This window comes from Callithrix jacchus, chromosome 7, assembly GCF_049354715.1.
Source record: "Callithrix jacchus isolate 240 chromosome 7, calJac240_pri, whole genome shotgun sequence".
Lineage (NCBI taxonomy): Eukaryota > Metazoa > Chordata > Mammalia > Primates > Cebidae > Callithrix > Callithrix jacchus.
Window position 1 is genome coordinate 58,488,314 of NC_133508.1, and position 21,785 is coordinate 58,510,098.

The 21,785-nt window shown below is 39.0% G+C and overlaps 1 protein-coding gene across 13 annotated transcripts in view; it reads right to left on the reverse strand.

The window, feature by feature from the left end:
* Positions 1-21,785, reverse strand: part of USP48 (ubiquitin specific peptidase 48) — a 104,428-nt gene that overhangs the window by 27,433 nt on the left and 55,210 nt on the right. For 9 of the 13 annotated variants that reach the window (XR_001912688.4, XM_009000589.5, XM_009000586.5 and 6 more), the window contains 6 exons: positions 20,968-21,117; positions 16,433-16,630; positions 14,878-14,992; positions 13,778-13,908; positions 8,736-8,807; positions 134-258 (listed from right to left, as the gene is read on the reverse strand). Coding sequence is in view for 11 of the 13 variants with exons in the window: in XM_009000589.5 (XP_008998837.1) it covers positions 134-258; positions 8,736-8,807; positions 13,778-13,908; positions 14,878-14,992; positions 16,433-16,630; positions 20,968-21,117 (791 nt within the window). In the remaining 2 variants the exon portion in view is untranslated. Of the gene's footprint in view, positions 1-133; positions 259-8,735; positions 8,808-13,777; positions 13,909-14,877; positions 14,993-16,432; positions 16,631-17,433; positions 21,118-21,785 lie in introns of those variants that run through there. The other 4 variants (XM_078330682.1, XM_078330679.1, XM_009000588.5 and 1 more) reach the window with 2 other exon arrangements.

The following is a 21,785-nucleotide window of genomic DNA, read 5'->3' on the forward strand; positions in this document are numbered from 1 at the left end:
GCAATCATCTGTCTCCTGATGACAGCACATGACTTGCCTCCTCCCTACACCCCCAGCAGAAGTTGAATTCCCCTGGGAAGTCAACCCAGGGAGCTGTCAAGCCATTTTCCCAGATGTCAGTAGCGTTCAGTACCTTGCACTGTGAACAGCACTCTTTGTAACTTGGAAACTCGGGAGCCTTTGGAAAGTACTGCTGCAGTTTGCTCCAAGCCTCTTTAGAAACAAGCCTTCTTTCATTTTCGGATATGCATAACTCACCTGAATTTAAAATAGACATATATTTAAGAAAAAAGGTGGAAAAAAGTCATTATCTATTTCCTATTTCTTAATGAAAATCCATAGGTGTTCATATCTTGCTTTGCTAAAAGTGTTGTATTTCTCGCTGTTTTCAAAAATTTGTGAATTTCCAATTTCATTTTAATTCTAAAGGAGGTAGCTATTAACCTCAATTTTATGTCCTGAATCTAGGTCTGTGGTCAAAAAAATCACGAGATAAAAAGAAATGTACAAAGCTAAAACCGTGCATTTTCTATCTTTCTCCCTGTAAGGGAGGAAATAGCCAAAAATGGGATTTCAGGAGTCCTCAGACCTCTGTGTCAAGGCAAGAGCTGCTTAACGAAATTATACCTATCCCACACTCAAAGGTTATCATTTCCTACAGACTTTATTGTCTCCCATTTGACTAATCTTGAAATCATAGTGCATTAAAATATTTTAAAGCTGCGCCCAGCCATCACAGGACCATCGTTATCAATTCAAATCTAAGATAAAGCAATTTAATGTTCAATCTGAAAACCATCTCCAGTCAAGCACCAACTTGTTTGCTATTTGCAAGTTGTTTTGAAGATCCCCTTCAATCTTCAAAAATCCCAGAAGACAATAAAAATCATACTAGTCACTGCCATTCTTCCAGGGCCTTTCTCCTCTGGTGCCACTTGTGGTTATATTTACTATTGTTACAGCTGTTTCTAAGTGATAAATAGTGAATTTCACTTATCTACCCATATCAGTCATTATCCAGAAAATTTCTGGGTAATTTAAATTTCTCAAGTTATATGTTTGTTTCTGTGCCCATTAGCAAAGTACCTACAGATTTATTAACAGTAATAAGCCAGGGGGCTTTCTAAATATGTACTACACTTTACATAATAAATGAATTTAGGAAAATGAATATAAACAGGGAGAGTACAACTAGTAAGTAATAAAGGTGGGATACAAAACCAGGTCTGTAGGCCAGGCACAGTGGCTTGCTCCTATAATCCCAGCACTTTGGGAGGCCAAGGTGGATCACTTGTTAGGACTTTGAGACCAGCCTGGCCAACATGATGAAACCCTGTCTCTACTAAAAATACTAAAATTAGTCAGGTATGGTAGTGCTTGCCTGTAGTCCCAGCTACTAGGGATGCTGCAGCAGGAGGATCGCTTCAGCCTGGGATGCAGAGGTTGCAGTGAGCCAAGATAATCGTCACTGCACTCCAGCCCGGGGGCCACAGAGACAGACTTCATCTCAAAAAACAAAAACAAAAACAAAACAGGTCTGAGGCTGGATGCGGTGGCTCATGCCTGTAACCCCAGCACTTTGGGAGGCTGAGGCGAGCAGATCACGAGGTCAGGAGTTCAAGACAAGCCTGGCTAACATGGTGAAACTCATTTTACCAAAGACACAAAAATTAGCTCAGCATGGAGGAAGGTGCCTGTAATCCCAGCTACTCAGGAGGCTGAGGCAGAAGAATTGCTTGAACCTGTAAGTAGAGGTTGCAGTGAGCCAAGATCCTGCCATTGTACTCTAGCCTGGGTGACAAGAGCATGACTCTATCTCAGGAAAAAACAACAACAACAACAAACCCAGGTCTATAGCTCATTCAAACCCCATAAGATATTAAAAAAAATTTTTTTTTCAGTTTATTAGAAAATAGAGTCTCATTCTGTTGCCCAGGCTGGAATGCAGTGGCATGATGCCAGCCTCAACCTCCTGGGCTCAAGCAATCCTCCTGCCTTAGCCTCCTGAGTAGCTGGGATAATAGGCTCGTATCAGCCACCATGCCCGGCTAATATTTTATTTTTATTTTGTAGAGAGGGAGTCTCTGGAACTTCTGGTTTTATGTAATCCTCCTACCTTAGCCTCCAAAAATGCCGGAATTATAAGCATGACCCACTGTTCCATGGTCCCAATAATTTGTAAAACTTCAAAATGCAACTGAACTTCTACCCCTCACGTCTTCTGGAGCTTTGAATAATCCCCAAAGGATTATTTTGCTTTAATAAATTTGTTACCAGAGAAATGAGGTCACAATGTAAACATGTATTTTCTTTCTGGGTAGACTGTTAATTTAAATTTCCCATGAGTCTATGAAAACTTATTCTAACATGGCCATCCTCAGACACAACTAGGGAATTTATTTTTTAAAAATGAAAGAAAAAGGTTAATTGGATTATCAAACCTTAATTTATTAAGGCCTTATGGTGAAATACAATGTAACCATAAAAAAGATTAAGGTAGATTTCCATGACCTGATTTTGAAAGAAGTCTATGGCAATTATAATATTTAAATGATTGCCTTTTTATGCTTAAAAAAAAAAAGATTGTTTGTGTGTGGTGTAACCCCATGTGGCTTTGAGGGAACAGTAATGCAAATGCACACGCATACTTTACTAGGCAATGAACAGAGGAGACCCAGACATTGTGGCTGCACGGTTCATTTTCATGTGGAGGAACTTTCAGGTAGTGACTGGCTTTTATGTGGGATAAGTGTTTCTCATATGATTAGGAAAGAACAACCCAAATTCATTTCTGAAATCAGAATTAATATTAAATAGTCATTTTACTACAGTCTAGTTAGTAATAAATATACACTCCATTTTACTTCTTAGCTGAGTTTCTAAATTTAATTTCCCATAATTCTAAAAATTGTTGCCATAGTAGTTAATATATCATTACTATTTGCTAATGTTAATGTAATTAATGATAATGAAACAAATACACTTGAATATTGTCTATGACCTCAAAATAGTTAATTAAATTTGGGTTGTTCTTTTCACTGTGACATACAAATTGTTAGATATTAAACTGTATCCTGCAATGAATAATGTTATTTCTTAAATTTTAAGAGGAAGCCAATCAACTAAATCTATTCTATGAGCAATACCTCCCAAAACAGGATCAAACCAGTCAAGAGAGATTCAATTCACTAATTCCAAAGATTCTTCTGGTATAAAGAGAAAGCTAGTTAACAATGAATTCAGAATCTGATAAATGACCCTCAACCCCAGACCCTAAATCTAGTTCAAACTGTATACAAGAACTTGGGCCTCAGGGCATCTCAAGAAGTACTTTCAAAATAACAAAACAAAACACAGCCCGTCGTCTAAGCAAACTAGGTATAATAAAGAAGATATACAAGGTATCACTTAAAGGAATATAAAGTATTTATAAGTGTAAAATACAAAGTATTTCGTTACAAAGTAACAAAAGCATCACTTAAAAGAATACAAAGTAAAATGGATAGGAAGCTTGATACATACACTATCTATATTATAAAGCTTGGTATCTGCAACAAATACTGAACTCTATGATAGTAAATCTTCCAATGGAATATAACCCCAAAATTAATTCACACAAAATCTGCTATATAGCAAATACATACAAGACTTTAGAAACATCATTAAATCACATCCCATTAAACATCATTAAATAACAATAAAGAATTTTTTAGGGCCGGGCGCAGTGGCTCACGCCTGTAATCCCAGCACTTTGGGAGGCCGAGGCGGGTGGATCACAAGGTCAAGAGATCAAGACCATTCCGTCAACATGGTGAAACCCTGTCTCTACTAAAAATACAAAAAATTAGCTGGGCACGGTGGCGCGTGCCTGTAATCCCAGCTACTCAGGAGACTGCGGCAGGAGAATTGCCTGAACCCAGGAGGCGGAGGTTGCAGTGAGCCAAGATCGTGCCATTGCACTCCGGCCTAGGTAACAAGAGCGAAACTCCGTCTCAAAAAAAAACAACAAAAAAAAAGAATTTAAAAAAAATTTTTCATTTTTAGAGACAGGATATCATTCACTCTGTCACCCAGGCTAGAGTGCAGTGGTGTGATCATAGCTCACTGTAATCAGTCTCCTGGGCTCAACCAATGCTCCTGTCACAGCTTCTTGAGCATCTGGGAATACAGGCACATTCCATTTTGCCTAACTAATTTTTATTTTATTTTTTAAATAGAGATGGGGTCTCACTATGTTGCCCAGGCTGCTCTCAAATGCCTCAACCTCTTAAAGTGCTGAGATTACAGATGTGATCCACCACATCAAAGGAGTCATTAACAACAAAAAAAGACATATAGCCATAATGATAAAGAAAAGAGAGGGAACAACAGGGATAAAAATTATAAGGGTTTCAAAGAAAGTGAATGCAACACAATTTTTAAAAACTAACTCTAAGTTGGCAAAAGTCAAGAAGTAGCCAGATTGACACTGCAGAACTGTCCCCACAGACCCAAAAATTGGGGGCTCATGAAGTAAAGGTAGGGATTTATTAAAAATGAGAGAAGGGTTAGAAAGTCTATTTAAGAGGTATGTAGTCAGATGTTCAGCCCCCTTCTCTGCCCTTGAGATCACTGTCCCCTCTAGCCACAAAAGACTACATGCTTATTCTTGAACAACAAAACCTAAGGCCCCTGCACAGGGGACAGAAAACACAGAGACAAATGAGGTGACAAGCTGAGACAGGGATAATTAAACCTTTCCACTACTGAATGCAGGAACTCTTAAGTCCTCTTCTCTCCACATCTACAGAAGAGTGATAGCAGGTGTGAATTTTCCAGGCAGGCGAATGAAAGATGCTTATGGAAAAATCTTAGTGGCCCAACAGCAGACACTGCCACTGGAATTTCCCAGTGAAACAGCCTGGCCAGGGCAGCAAACTAGTGAAGCTGTCACCAAGACCCCTCCAAGACACACTTGGCTTCCACAGAGTGCCTAGCATAATAAATGAAGCCGTACAACACCGGAGACAAAGATCCTACAAGTCTACCGGAAACTGAAGTGGAGAAAAATTACCTACATCAATGGCTTCGGACTTTTGAATGGTACGCCCAGAGCAGTACTACAGGTCTCTCAAATGTTCACAGAAAAAATATTTCCAACAGACAATTAAAAACCTAGGCAAAACTATCCATTCAGTGTGGTGATCCAAGACAGGTGACTCTTACCTTTCTATGCCTCAGTTTACTTACTAATCAGTATAATGGATGTGATAATATACTGATAAAACAGGGTTGTCACAAGATTAAGTGAGTTGGCCAGGCACCATGGCTCATGCCTGTAATCTCAGCACTTTGGGAGGCTGAGGCAAGCAGATCATCTGAGGTCAAGCGTTCGAGACCAGTTTGGACAACATCTCTACCAAACTGTCTCTACTAAAAACACAACCATCTCTACTAAAAACACAAAAATTAACTAGGAGTGGTGGCACATGACTGTAGTCCCAGCTACGTGGGAGGCTAAAGGCAGGAGAATCACTTGAACCCAGGAGGTGGAGGTTGGAGTGAGCTGAGATACTGTACCACTGCACTCCAGCGGGGCGACAGAGTGGGACTCTCATCTCAAAAAAAAAAAAAAGGTTAAGTGAGTTAATATTTATAAATGTGGAGAACTAAAGGCAAATGGTAAACATTCTGTAATTGTCCACTATAATCCTCCTCCTACCAACATCATCAGCACACCACCAGAAAGAGGTTTTAACAGAAACTTAGTAAGTAAAGTGAATTTCTAAGTAAGGCAAGGAGGGTTTCCTATACCAAAAAAATTTCATCCTGGACACATGGTACCCTGACAGATAATGTAACACAAAAACAAAGGTAGAAAACTATCCTTTAAAATACTAGAGAGCAAAATATGGCATCAAAGCACTAGAGTTACAGATTAAGACAACGGCCTACAAAAATAACAGCGCTCTTATACAATTTATTTCCTTCTTTCCTTCTTTCTCTTTCTCTGCCTTTGTCTTTCTCCCTCTCTTTCCCTCCCTCCCTCTTTCCCTTCCTCCATTTCCTTCCTTCCCTCCCTCCCTTTCCTTCCTTCCTTCGCTTCTCTCTCTCTTCCTTTTCTCTCTCTCTCACTCTTTCTCCCTTTTTTTTAAATTTTATTTTGAGACAAGGTCTTGCTCTGTCACACAGGCTGAAGCACAGTGGCATGCAAATATGGCTCACTGCAGCCTCAATCTCCTGAGCTCAGGTAATCTTGTCAATGCAGTCTCTCATGTAGCTGGGACCACAGGTGCACAGCATCACCACCCCAGGCCCCAGGCTAATTTCTTGATATTTTTGTAGAGATGGGGTCTTGCCTTGATGGCCAGTCTCAAATTCCTGGACTCAAGTGACCCTCCCACTTTGGCTTCCCAAAGTGCTGGGATTAAAGGTGTGACCACCGCACCGGCCTGTTATGTACAATTTCTGATAGGGTGGAGAGTATAGCATGTGTCCTGAAATGACATTCAGCTTTGCCATGCTTTGTAGTCAAAACTGTCAGTACTGAAACAATGTGGTAAGAGGTGGGCAAGAAGAGTAAAGGTTAGTGAGCTGAGGAGCATGAGGACAATCTAAGTTCCAGCACTGTTTCAACCAGTGGGTAGCACCAAGCATGAAACAGTATTTTTGCCACAGATGCTTCAACTGTCAATGTGGAGGCACTGATCCTATGTGTACATCTATGCTGTGAAGGTTACAAAAGTTGATATGTGAGCATCACTAAAAATGACACCACCTTATAGCTATTCACCCAAACGTCCTTCCCCTGTTCATTTCCTCATGCTATTCAGCACTCACGAAGTCAGCTCACCTTCTCCTGCTGTGCACCTGTAGTGTAAAAGATCAACCGGTAGACAGATAGGGTGATATGATGGAAAGAACAGAGAAACTGGGGATTCCCAGAGACTGAGACCCAAAGGTACACCCCACTATGGCCCCTTCTTAGTTGTGTGGCCTATAAATAAATGGGAATGCCACTTACTAGCAAGCTACAGTGCAGTGAGATAATCCAGAATGCAAGTACCACTCTAGTGACAATCATCACTAGTGTCATCAAGGGCACTTAATATAAAAGTGCTACTGTGGGCTAGGGGTGGTGGTTCACACCTGTAATCCCAGCACTTTGGGAGGTCAAGGCAGGCAGATCACAAGGTCAGGAGTTCAGGACCAGCCTAATCAACATGATGAAACCCAGTCTCTACTAAAAAATACAAAAAAAATTAGCTGGCTGTGGTGGTGCATGCCTGTAATCCCAGCTACTCAGGAGACTGAGGCAAGAGAATCACTTGAACCCAGGAGGCAGAGGTTGCAATGAGATGAGATCATGCCACTGCACTTCAGCCTGGGCAACAAGAGTGAAACTCTAGCTCCAAAAAAAAAAAAGGCGGGGGGGGGGTGCTTGTGTACATCAGGGATAAGAATGAGACATCATCCACTGGCTCATACTGAACTGATGAAAGAAGAACTAAAATTAGAAATTTATTAGGATCAACAGGAATCCTAAATATTAGCAGTAAATTAGCACATAACAAGAAATGCATGGACATGGGTTAACAAAATGAACCACTGACAAGCCAACTTTTCTGTGTCATACTTATTGTCTTATTTATTTTATTTTAAAGAGATGCATATTGCACTCTTGTCCAGGCCAAAGTGCAGTGGGGTGATCATAGCCCACTCTAGCCTCAAATTTGTGGCTCAAGTGATCCTCTCACATGAACCTCCTGAGAAATTTGGACTGCAGGCACATACCACCAAGCCCACTTAATATTTTTTAGAGACAGGGTCTTGCTATGTTGCCCAGACTGGTCCCAAAATCATGGGCTCAATCAACACTTCTACCTAAGCCTCCCTAGTAGCTGGGATTATAGGTGCAAGCTACGGCACTCAGTGCTCAGATTTTTTGAAGGTGGGAAAGGGAACTTATTAAATAGAAAGCTTTGAGAAACAGACATCTGTTTGACTTTCAGAATCCTATTGGAATAGAAAACTGTGTCTAATATATGAACCCCTTGCACGATCATCTTGTAAAAGCTACTTATTAAAAGCATTCACCAAGAACAAGCAAAAAAAACACATGAATACATGGGATTAAATAAGGATTTAGAATTTAGCATTTGTTAAGACTATCTAGCACATAGTACTCAGCAGATGGTCAATATACAAACAAGAAACGAAACCAGGCAGAGCCCCAGTGGCTCATGCCTATAATCCCACCACTTTGGGAGACAAAGATGGGAGGCAATTTAAAAATTAGCTAGGTGTGATAGCACATGCCTATGGTTCCAGCTACTCAGGAGCCCAAGGCAGAAGGATCAGCTGAGCCCAGGAGGTTGAGGCTGCACTAGGGACAGTGACAGAGCGAGACCTTGTTGCACAAATAAAAAAATAATAATAAAATAAATAAAAAACCACAGATAGCTCTAAGAACACGAAGAAGAAACATACAAGCACTATTTTCAAAGCATTTAACTTGGACAATGATAGTCATGGGAAACAACTGAAATTCAATATGCCAAATTCAAAAGTATTTCAATGGGACAAGTGACCAGAAGTTTCTTCTCCAAAGATTTCCTCTAAATATGGGGAAATTCTATTTTAAAAAAACTTATTTTCCAGGTAAGATGTGAGAGACGCTGGCATGAAAGCCAGGCAGTAGAAGCTAAAAGTGAAAAAGGATAATAAAACAGAACTCATTTATGCTTCTAGCTTACCATGTGGACACAGAATGTCTTCATTAAAATTTAATTCCTCCTCTTCTTCTTTTCTTTCTTCCTTTGATTCATCTAATCAAAAGAAATACAAATGATATCTGCTGCAGTTATTGTACTTAAACTTCAAAGCAGCAGATATACTACGCTGCACAATTTGGAACAAAGAAAACTTTAAAAATCTGAAAATTAGACCCAAGTCATTCCTACACTGTTCTGCTAAAAAGTGTTACATTTCTTTCCCTTAAAAGGAAACAGGAACATCTCAATGACAGTTAACTTTTAAAGATTAAGGTTATGCAAGAAAATGTGCCTTTTTAAATTCAAAAAATGGAATTCTATTAATTCTAGTTAAGGTATTGAGAATACTGTGTCATACACCAAGTTAATCATCTACATGTCATGGCATGGCATGGCATTTTCACCTACCCACACTTTTAGGGAGTGAACACAAAGCTTTAAAGGCAAATTAAATAAGGACTTAACCTTTAACATGAAACAGAGTCGTCCCCGCTGATCGGGGGACATATGTTCCAAGACCCCAATGGATACCTGAAACCTCACATACGACCAAACTCAATAAACATCCATTGGCACATTTCTGTTCATCTCTTCCACCCACAAATTTAATGCCTTTCCCATCTTAACTAAACAGTTATCACACTGTGGCCATAACCGGCAGCTTGAAGTGTGACAACAAAACTACCATGAATTTTTTTCCTTCTTAACAATTTCACAGACAGATTTGTTCCTGTAGATCTTAGCAACCTCGGCATACAATTTTTTTTTTCCTTATTTAAGAACTTACAACCACCTTTCCACTTAAAGAAAGCACCTTGTGGCTTCTTTCTGACATACCTGAATTGCCGACATTACCACTCTTCCACTTTGAGATCATTATTAAGTAAAGTAAGGGTGACTTGAACACAGGCACTCCTACAGTCAATCTGATCACCAAGAGGACTGCCAGGTGACCAGTGGGTAGCATGTATAGCATGGAAAAGCTGGACACAGGGAAAATTCATGTCGCAGGCAGGATGAAGCAGGACAGTATGAGATACAATATCATCATGCTACTCAGAACAGTGTGCAATTTAAAACCTATGAATTGTTTTCTGGAAGTTTCCATGTAATATTTTCAGAATGCAGTTCACTGCAGGTTAACTGAAACCACGAAAAGCAAGACCTTGCATGAGGGGACCGCTACATTTTGCTTTTCCTGTTAACATTTCTGTTCCAATATCTGCTTTTCCTACTTTTCTACACTGTGTCACTATCAATATATACTGGGAACAGGATCAAATGAAGAAACCTTAAGTATCAGGAGATTAAAATCATTAAGGGTTTTCCAGGTCAAATATTTCACACATTTTTTTACTACAATTAATGCATACAAAGAATATTTGCTAGTCATTTAAAAACTGAAGCAGAGGCCAAGGACAGTGGCTCACGCTTATAATCCCAGCACTTTGAGAAGACAAGGCAGGCATATTGCCTGAGCCCAGGAGTTTGAGGACAGCCTGAGCAACATGGCGAAATCCAATCTCTACAAAAAGTACAAAAATTATCTGGTCATGGTGGCACATGCCTGGAATCTCAGCTACTCAGGAGGCTGAGGTGAGAGGACTGCTTGAGCCTATTAGGTAGAGGCTGCATGGAGTTGCAATTGTGCCACTGCAGTCCAGGTGGGGTGACAGAGAGAGATGATCCTGTCTCAAAACAAAAACAGAAACCAAAAACAAATAAACCACCACCACCAACAACAAAAATGCCCATGAAAGTCAAATTTTGAAATGGGCAAAGAACGTGACTGGATAATTCTGCCTTCTCTTTTTCTTTGTCACACATACAAATCACTTCTCAAACCTAAGAAGATGGTCAACCTCAATAATATTTCGAAAAAGGTTAAGCCATTGCACTCCAACCTGGGCAACAAGAGCAAAACTTCATTGCAAAAAAAACCAGATGTGACTGATGTATTCTTTATGTTGACAAAAGCATGCAAAAAAATGAACCCCCTAATATGTATAAGTTGAAAAAAAATTACCAGTATAGGTCAGTACGTGGCAATTATAAATATTTATAATTCTCTGATCCAGCAATTTCTAGAAATTTATTTCACAAAATTAATCTGAAAATTCTGTAATAATGTTAAGTACAGTACACAAAAGGACCCTCGTTACATCTGTGTGTATATACTAATTGTAAACATATTAAAATAGAATCAGACAAACATAATGAATCCACAAAATAAAATGCAGTAAATAAAACATTTTTTTTAAAAAAAAAAGGCTGTATGTTTTGACAGGGAGACATGTAGAACTGTGCCCATATGAGCTCCATTATAAAAAGCCACTATTTACAGTGACTATATCTGGTGGGAAGGCTTTGAAGTCCTACTCTGTCACATTTGTGCTGCCTGAAGCTTTTGAAATTTTTTAATGGGGAAAGGAGAACAGAGGCATATTACTATGAAAGAAACATGAAAAATATTTTTAAGCTAGGCCAACATGAAGGCACTTTCTATTATGGCATCCACTTTTACTAAAAATGAAGGGACACTGATAGATAAAGAGGCTTTAAAAGCAGTAAATAAATACCACTAAAGTCATACGATACCAATAAAATTATAGTATAGTTTTTCAAATGTTTTTTTGATGTTAAATTCATGAATTATATATCACAATAAAATGTTTCCATCAAAAGGAAAAACTCAGCTGGGCATGGTGGCTCACACCTGAAATCCCAACACTTTGGGAGGCCAAGGCAAGTGGATCATGAGGTTGGGAGTTCAAGACCAGCCTGGTCAACATAGTGAAACCCCGTCTCTACTAAAATACAAAAATTAGCTAGGCGCAGTGGCACATGCCTGCAATCCCAGCTACTTGGAAGGCTAAGGCAGGAAAATCACTTGAACTGGGGTGGTAGGGGCGTGGGGGCAGAGCTTGCAGTGAGCCAATTTCGGGCCACTGCACTCCAGCCTGGGCAACAGAGTAAGACTCCATCTCAAGAAACAAACAAACAAAAAAAAGTAAAAACTTTTCAAGTTTGAAAATGTTAACAATCATAGCTCAAGGAGTTTAAAACTAATACTGGGTTGGTTTCCTCAAGAAGTAAGGTAGTGATATGGGAAGATCAATACCAAATAAAATATAAAATGATAGAAATGAGCCAGGCGCAGTGGCTCACACCTATAATCCCAGCACTTTGGGAGGCCAAGGTGGGAGGATCACTTGAGCACAGGAGTTGTAGACCAGCCTGAGCAACATAGTGAGGCCTCATCTCTAGAATTTAAAAAAAATAGTAGGGTGGCTCACGCCTGTAATTTCAACACTTTGGGAGGCCAAGGCAGGCGGATCACTTGAGGTCAGGAGTTCAAGACCAACCTGGTCAACACAGTGAAACTCCATCTCTACTAAAAAGATAAAAAAATTAGTCAGGTACGGTGGCGGGTATCTGTACCTATAATCCCCAGCTACTTGGGAGGCTGAGGCAGGAGAATTGCTTGAACCTGGGAGGTGAAGGTTGCAGTGAGCCTAGATCACACCACTCCACTCCAGCTTGGGCAACAGACTGAGATTCCATCTCAAAAAAAAAAAAAGGCTGGGCATAGTGGCTCTCACCTATAATCCCAGCACTTTGGGAGGTCAAGGCGGGTGGATTACTGGAGGTCAGGAGTTCAAGACCGGCCTGGCCAACATGGTGAAACCCCATCTCTACCAAAAATACAAAATTAGCTGGGCATGGTGGTGTGTGCCTCTAATTCCAGTTACTCAGGAGGCTGAGGCAGGAGAATTGCTTGAACCTGGGAGGTGGAGATTGCAGCAAGCAGAGATTGCACCACTGCACTCTACCCTGGTCAAAAAGAGCTAAACTCCATCTACTCCATCTCAAATAAATAAATGGAATGAAATTAAAAATTAAATGATATAAATGATATGAAATTCTTAAATGCAGAAAATACAGAATATTTCAATAAAGGTCAGTAACATTAAAGTAATAAATTTCCTTGACATCTTACAAAGCACTGATTATAAAATTAAATTTAGTGTTTAATTTACAATAACTTAATTTCTGATTTGAAACCATAGGAACATCAGAATAATTTACAAGCAAAAATCTATTCAAAAGCTGCCTTCTCTACTTGATGAAAGAAGTACAAGCTCATTTACTTGACAAAGGTAGTGTGGCAGATAATCCAAAACCAGAATGTACTGAGCATTCAATACACTATGCCAATGTGCAATAGACTTAACCTTTCTTTAAACTCTCAGCCTAGAGCAGAATTAATATTCATTTTGCATGTGATTAACTAGACAGAGCTTGAGCCCAAAGCATGACAGGTTATAAAGGAAAATTTTACATGTGAGTTGCTGAGTCCTTGCTGAATTTCAATAGCTTAAAAATCTTTTATTTGCTCTGCGCTATTTTTGAAAGCTTGTAGCTTAATAAAAGTTGTCTTTAAAATTACATGGATGGGTACTAAACCAATTTTACTAAATTTTTTTTTTTGGAGACAGAATCTCACTCTGTGCAATCTCGGCTCATGAAAACCTACAACTCCTGGGTTCAAGCAATTCTCTTGCCTCAGTCTCCCGAGTAGCTGGGACCACATGTGTGCAGGTAGATCACCTGAGGTAACCACCCCTGGCTAATTATTTTTGTATTTGTAGTAGGTTTCACCATGTTGCTCAGACTGGTCCTGAACTCCTGACCTCAAGTGATTGACCTGCCTCGGTCTCCTGAAGTGCTGGGATTACAGGCATGAGCCACTGCACCCGGCCTAAAATTGTTTTTTAGAGAAACAGGGTCTCTTCAATGCAAGATGCTGGAAAAAAGAAAAAAAAAAAAGAGAGAAACAGGGTCTCACTCGGTTACCCAGGCTGGAGTGCAGTAGGGCTAGCGTTAACTCACTGTGGCCTTAAACTACTGGGCTCAAGTGATCTGCCCACCTGAGCCTCCCACATAACTGGGACTACAGGAATGAGCAACTTACACTTTCATCATAATTTCACAATGATCTACACATAGGTTTAAAGCGTTACCTTTATTTAAGGTGCTGCCGTTCATCTTTCCGTTGCTTTGTTCTGCATCACCGTCTTGCTCATCTAGCTGTTCAAGAGCTAGCTGGCGCCAACTCCGCAAAGAAGACTTCCCCACCCAAAATCCATCGTTGCTGTGGAAGAGAGAATGTTAAACCATAGAAGTAACATTTCCTTTTTTTTTTTCTTTTTCTTTATATTTATTGAGACACTGGATCCTGAGCAAATGAAGAAACCTACAGCTGTATTTTGGAAGGGAGAAGTGATACGTTATGTGCTTCACTTAGCCTATCCCTCCGGGGAAAAAGAAACTTAGGGAAGTGCTTCTGACCATTCTGGGAAGTGAATTTGAGCCTACAAGTAACATTTCCAAACGGGGTCCTCCCTTCTTTCCCTGTAAAAACAACTGGCCAGGTGCAGTGGCTCAGGCCTATAATCCCAGCATTTTGGGAGGCTGAGGTGGGCGGATCACTTGAGGCTGGGAGTTCAAGACCAGCATGACCAACATGGAGAAACCCCGCCTCTACTCTAAAAATACAAAAATTAGCCGGGCATGGTGGCGCATGCCTGTAACCCCAGCTACTCAGGAGGCTGGGGCAGCAAAACTGCTTGAATCAGGGAGGTGGAGGTTTTGGTGAGCTGCGATTATGCCAGTGCACTCTAGCCTGGGCAACAAGAACAAAATTCCGTCTCAAAAGAACAACATCAACAAAAGTAAATTACAAACATTCAAAATCAGCTACTGTGCATGTAACTGTTTTTAACCTACTTCCTACTTTTCATCATTTTCATTGTTCACTATTGAACTGCAGGGATCTAATATTTTGTTTCCATTCTAAATATTATCCTGCTTTTCCTACATTCATGCCAATCAGACCAATCAAATGACAGGAGGGAATACAGTGGCAAAGGCTACGTGACCCAGCTTTCTTTATCATTGTCACAGGGCAGTCATTGCAAAATTTACTTTTGATCTGGTCCTGCCATCCACTTTATCACCCTTCTAAAAATCCCAATGGCCTATTTTTAACAAATAGTGAGCTGCTTGGTTATGACCTCTTAAAAATCTCTTAGTTTATCATAATGTTCACTGTGCAACATACCCTTTTACTGCTACTTTTAGCAGATTATTAACAGTTTTATAATCTTCATTTAGTTGGTTCTTCAGACGTAATACACGACAACGTTCTACTACACATTCCTTACAGAGGGCTTTCACTACAGGCAAGAAAGAATGAAAGGAAATATATTTCATTCAAACAGATTTCCTGTTAGGAAAATGTTTTCAGCACTTCACAAACACAAACATTCTAAACCAAAGTCACAAATTTTGGCAATATAGTAAATTGATGTATACCCTAAATTATTATTATTATTATTATTGAGACGGAGTTTCGCTCTCGTTACCCAGGCTGGAGTGCAATGGCGCAATCTCGGCTCACCGCAACCTCCGCCTCCTGGGTTCAGGCAATTCTCCTGCCTCAGTCTCCTGAGTAGCTGGGATTACAGGCACACGCCACCATGCCCAGCTAATTTTTTTTTGTATTTTTAGTAGAGATGGGGTTTCACCATGTTGACCAGGATGGTCTCGATCTCTTCACCTCGTGATCCACCCGCCTCGGCCTCCCAAAGTGCTGGGATTACAGGCGTGAGCCACCAGGCCTGGCCTACCCTAAATTGTTACTAAGACAATTAGATAGCAATATTGTTATTTGAATAAAGAAAGAACAATGACAGACAAAAAGTTGTATTATGCTAAAAGTACCTAAGTACAGTATCTGACAAGGTTTACATGCAAGTTTTATGAGACGATAATCAAATAACTAACTAAGGTTCTAGTGGGGGAGTAAACATAAATATAATTATAAATCATGATCTTCAGGTGAAAGTGATCTTCAAAGCACACTAATGGGAAAAGAAAAATGAAGGGCCTGGTTTAAAACATAGAATTTTTAGGAGTCATCTAAAATGTGAAAGCTCTTCCCATTGCATGGTTTATCAATTGTGAATTAAGAAGAGAAGTAGGTATAGTGGCTGCCAGCCTGGCCAACATAGTGAAACCCTCTCTCAACTAAAAATACAAAATCTAGCCAGGCATGGTGGTGCATGCCTCCACTCTCAGCTACCCGGGAGATTAATTAAGAATCACACTGCTACCTCATAAATCACAACCCAGGAGGCAGACACTTCAGTGAGCTGAGATCACGACACTGCACTCTAGCCTAGGTGACAGAGCAAGACTCAGTCTCAAATTAAAAAAAAAAAATCATGTAACATGGAGGTACAAACGTGAAATTAACCAGACAAGGGCTCAAGTACCTTAAACAGTATTATCTAGAGTAACAAACTACCACCAGACTATTTTCTCCAAAGGGTCCTATTTTGTCTGCTTTCAGAGGGTTTAACAAAATAAAACAAAAAACAAACCAAAAAAACACCCAACTACATTCACTCCCCCTTCCTTAGAACCTCAACCCTCTAAGAATATAGCATCAGTTGCTTAACTTCTACTTTATTTAGCAAATCCTTTTTGCAAAGTGTAAGGAACATCTGATCTAAATAGTTGGGATCAAATCATCATACCACACTCAAAAAACCATAAGATGAAGATTTAATGAGCTGCTGTTTTTTTTAAACAAAGAGGACATCTTGAATTACCAGTTAGTCTTGGACCTCCTCCATATCTAGTATAGAAAATGTCAGCTGCATATTCAGATATCCTCTTCATAATCGATATTTTATCTGGGTGAAGTTTGTCATGGGAACACAGGCAAGCGTGATTATCAATGGGTTTGGTAGGTGTTGATTCATCCAACCACTTTTGCAGCCATTCCAGAGAGACAAACTCATAGGGCTCTGAGAAAGCAAGCATCGAAAAGAGCCTATGTATTTTTACAGTTTTTTGACTAAGTGATACATTCATTTCTCTCAAAAGACAATGCAAACTCTGTCCAGAGTTAGCAGAATCAGAAGAATCGTTGTGTGGGGGAAGATGTTTGATTAGTATGACACAAAGCTCCAGTTAGGTGCCACTCCTCTGAGTTCAATGCTGAGTCTGCACAGTGCCCTATGAGATCGGCTGGTATTATTAACCACATTCTACAAGAGGCATCCACAGAGAGTCTTGCTTGATAGCACAGAAGAGCTTTGATCAGGACACCCATGTTTGCTGACTACACATCATGCTCCATCACTACCTCACAAATCATACAACCTCATGCCCTACTATATTTATTTCATAAATTATTTTTTGTGAGTACTTCTCACACATATGTGATATACATGTGAAAATTAAAATAAGAAGCCAAACTGAGCTTGAAGTTAGAAATTAACCTTACTAGCTATGACCACATTTCAGAAGTCCCTTTTAACCACTGAACTTTCAAGATAATACTGACAGCAATTTTAAAAAGGTATTTAATCCCCCCCACATCCATGTAATGATCTATTCATTATATTATTATTTATTTCAAGAAAGTAACCTATTTTAAATAAGTTCCAAGATAAAATACACTAGAACTGAGTTATCATCAATTTTGAAGTTGCAAAAACTAAAAGAAAAACCAAACACCTCAAAATGAGTTTTAATTTGGGCAAAGAAGTCCCAGAGTTCCCTAAAAGCCAAAATCAAAGATAAAGGGCCAGCTTTGATTACTTACAAAGATCTCCAGTGAGTCCCAGCATAAAACATAGAAGAAAACATACAGAGGTTGAATTTATATTTTTGTATTATATACTCCTTCTGAGATCTGAGGGATAGATACTGCAATGCAAAGCCCATTGTGACCAGGTTTTATACTCCCCAGAGAGTTACATGTCTAGAAAACTAACTCCCATTTTAATTTTACAGTAAATCATTACAGTTTGTACAAAAACAAAATTTGGCACTGTACATCAACTAAGAACCTTCTGACTGGTCAACTTGAATGTGGCTGCAGAGGAAGAGCACAGGACTGTGAGTCGAGGCCACAGTCTAATCCAAGTTCTGCCACCAAGAAAATGAAGCTGAGCAAGTCACTCAAACTGTCTTTGCTTCAAGGCTGTTATTTGTAAAATGAAGGTAATAATACCTGCCTTCTACCTACCTCACAGGGATGTTGTTGAGTATAAAAGATAAGCTATGTGAAGCATTTTGAGCTTTTTGGAAGAAAAGAGATATGGAAAAGTTAATTATACATTTATACAATCTTAATATATAAGAGAGGAGATGTTGGCCAGGAACTGTGGCTCATGCCTGTAATCTCAGCACTTTGGGAGGCAGAGGTGGGTAGATCACCTGAAGTCAGGAGTTGAGACCAGCCTGACCAACATGGAGAAACCCCGTATCTACTAAAAATACAAATTTAGCTGGGTGTGGTGGCATATGCCTGTAATCCCAGCAGAGGCTGTGGTGAGCAGAGATAGCGCCATTGCACTCAAGCTTAGGCAACAAGAGTGAAACTCTGTCAAAAAAAAAAAAAGAGAGAGAGAGACCTTAAGATGCAGTAGATGTAACACAGCTGTAGCACTTTACAGTAATATCATGGTATGGCTAATTACATTCAAAATATCTCTCGACTTTATTTGCCATTTATCAAACTTAATCTGCCAGGGATAGAGTACACTGGGTATCTGGGGAATGCAAAGATAAATGATCCCTTTCTGAGAGCAAAATAAAAGTCTCAGCATTCTCTAATCTTTTCCCAAGGACAGTCACATAGATTAAAATGGTGAGTAATATGAAGGCTATCAAAGGAGAAAAAAACGGGATTGTGATAAAGAGCAACATTCAAGAAAAATTCACTCGGCATTCTAGTTTCCCCAGCAGCTGGGGAGGAGTGGACTGAGGACAGTACCTGTTATTGCTAACTGAAAGAATAAACCCTAAGAATCCTGGCCGTCACAATGAAAAGAATCTAGGAAAGCTAAAAATGCACAATGCCCTCCTTGCCAGGGATGTCTGCAGGAATGCAAAGCCTAGGGTGACTGTGACCCTGACTGTCCAGCAACAATGTGACTCAAAGGCAGTTAGTTCAAGACAACATTTTCCAATCTCACAGAAAACTTCCAAGGGAAGCATGCTGTTTTGGTTTTTGAATTGCCCAATATAAATTTAATGTAAGATATGATGATTAGAAAAACGATATGTATGGTTTTATAGTAAGAGGAGGAAGAAAGAACGCAGAGAATAGGCCTAGAATTCTAACCTAATACCCTGCTTATTACTAACTCAGCAAGTTTTCCAGATTTCATTTTAGTGCTCTGCACTGCGGGCTCCATGAAGGAAGAGTGAATATGGTCACAGAAGCTTTTCTTTCCATTTTCAGTCTCTATCATCACAAAGAGTTGCACTGATCTCTGCCAAGAGCTTGCCTGAGAATACAAGTGGAGCACAAGTCTCATAGTTAAGGCAGATTTTGCTTGTGGCAAAGTTTTTATGATACAGATGTTTCCACACTAGAAAAAGACTCTGAGTACGCCCCTCTAATATAACCCTCATATTTGTGACTCAGTAAACTACAAACATTGCCTTCCAAAGGCCATGGATATAATCAACTCCAAATGAGGAGCTGATTGTACACAGCGAAATGTATATTTTGGTTCAAAGTTCTTCCTAATTTAAAAAAAAAAAACGGTAGATTTTGAACATGACACACTTTCTTTGAAAAGTTATAAAGTCTAGAACAATTGCAGCATCAAAAACATTTGAAACATTTTATCTAGAGAGAATTTAAGTATATATTTCATGGAAATAAAAAGGGCCAAAAGCACATTTCTAGTAAGGCTTAGATTTTAGGAAGATCTTTCCTTAGATATGTTCACACACAAAAATAAGATTTAGAAATGCCTAACAAAAGATTTCTCTTGCCAGCACAAAACCATGCTCATTAACTTTGAGCTTCTACATGATTTTAGAATGTGGATTTTCTACAATATAAGTTTACTGCAAATGGAAAATAATTATATAGCTCATAATTGGTAAAAGTATAAATAACACAGAGAAATATTCTAAGAACACACACATATTCTAAGAACATAAGGTTCTTATATGCTGAATGAAAACATCCAAAGGAAGCACAGTGCTAACTTGACATATAACATCTTTGAACTCTGTAGTTCTAAAGAGTGGTTCAAGTAAGTATTTCACTTTAGACCCAGTTAAGTCCCTTTCTCTTGTCCAGTGGACACAGGAAACCGTGAATAAGGTTCAAAAAATAGATTTCTAGGTCCTGACACCTTTGAACAAAGACCTATAAATTTATAGATTTAAATCATGGGTTCATTTCCAAATCATTTCCAGTTAAATTAAGGTCAGGTTAATTGATAATGCCAACCCTTGGACAGAATTAAAGTAACAGATTACAAAGAAGGGTCAGAATCAAATTAAAATTCAGTTAAAATCTATTCTTATAGACTCAGCAATTTAGGTTTACATTTTAAGTTATACTAGTAATGGAAAATTAAGATATTAAAAAGACAAACCACAAGTACAATTATGCTTAAGTATTTATTTTCTAAAGTAAGGACTAAATTGTCTCTCTTCCTTAAGTAGGAGTTAGGTTTGGGAATTCGTGTCTTTGAAATGACAAAGATAACTTAATACAAATGGCACGTCAGCCTTTAAAAAGGCTTAATTTGATTTCATTTTGATACCAGGTAAACCTGAATAAACATACACAGAAAAGGGATAAAACTGGATTATGTAGGATAATACTAAGAAATCAAGGGTCAGCAGAAAGCTTTTCTACTCTCAGCATAATATTTGATATTAAATTTCAACTTAATCTAATAGTATTAAAAAAAACTGTACTCATATAACAGAATGCCTGTTAATACTGTTAGGTCACAAAGTATCCAAAGAAACAGAATAGGCAAGTTGCTTTTTCCATAGTAATCCAATCGGATTTTTCTTAAACAAGTCAGTATCTCACAAAATATAAATATCTACAATACTCATGGATGCAGAGTGCTGATCTAAATGTTATAATTTATTAACAGCTTCTCGTTTTTAAAAGCACAAGGTAATGAAATAATATGGTATGCTACACATCAAGTTACTGCTGGTTTACAGAGTACTTTTAGAGTGTTTAAGCTGGCTTTAGTGGGTTATCAGAAAGTGTAAGTTTAAGCAAGTTTCTTCATATACATTTGTGAATATAAAAAAAAACAAGGCACTTAATGGCAACAGTGCTGTCCCAGAATATCTTACAGACCAGCTCCAGCAGGTAACCTTTGGTACAGCTCCTTAACCTCTTCGTGTTTTGCTTTTCCTTTATCCACACTTTGCTTACGCATCTCAGCCATTTCAATACACCACTCCTCAAATTTGGAATTATCCCGATCTACCAGCTCTTGAAGAAAGGCTATTCAAACACAAAGACAAAAAACAACTTTATCCTTGTATTCAAATATAGTGAATCATGCTAATCTCTAAATTATATCAAATACTGATTAAAACATTGGCAGAAATTCCAACTATGGTTTCCCTGTCTGCTAGAAACCTCCAATCTGAAGGCAGAAATAAAACTGAAGACAGCCACTGGAATACTAAGTTGATTCCCCTCACCTAGCTCTCCATGACATCATCAGCCTCCCAGAAAAATCGAATGGCTCAAAATCACCACTTTAGAATAGATGACACCACTAAGCTCAGAAAACTGGTGAGTAAAATGACTAAGACTGTCTTCGGGGCAGCAGCAATGCTACCTTTTCATTAGGAAGTCTAGAAAATTTATAAATAATTGGATAAAATTCACAAATACTCCATAAACTAAACAAAATAAAACCAAATTATACTTTAAATACATGTCTTGATTACTTTCCCATTTTTTCGTTTTTTGTTTTTTGGTTTTTTTTGCTTTTTTTTGAGACGGAGTTTCGCTCTTGTTACCCAGGCTGGAGTGCAATGGCGCGATCTCGGCTCATCGCAACCTCCGCCTTCTGGGTTCAGGCAATTCTCCTGCCTCAGCCTCCTGAGTAGCTGGGATTATAGGCACACGCCACCATGCCCAGCTAATTTTTTGTATTTTTA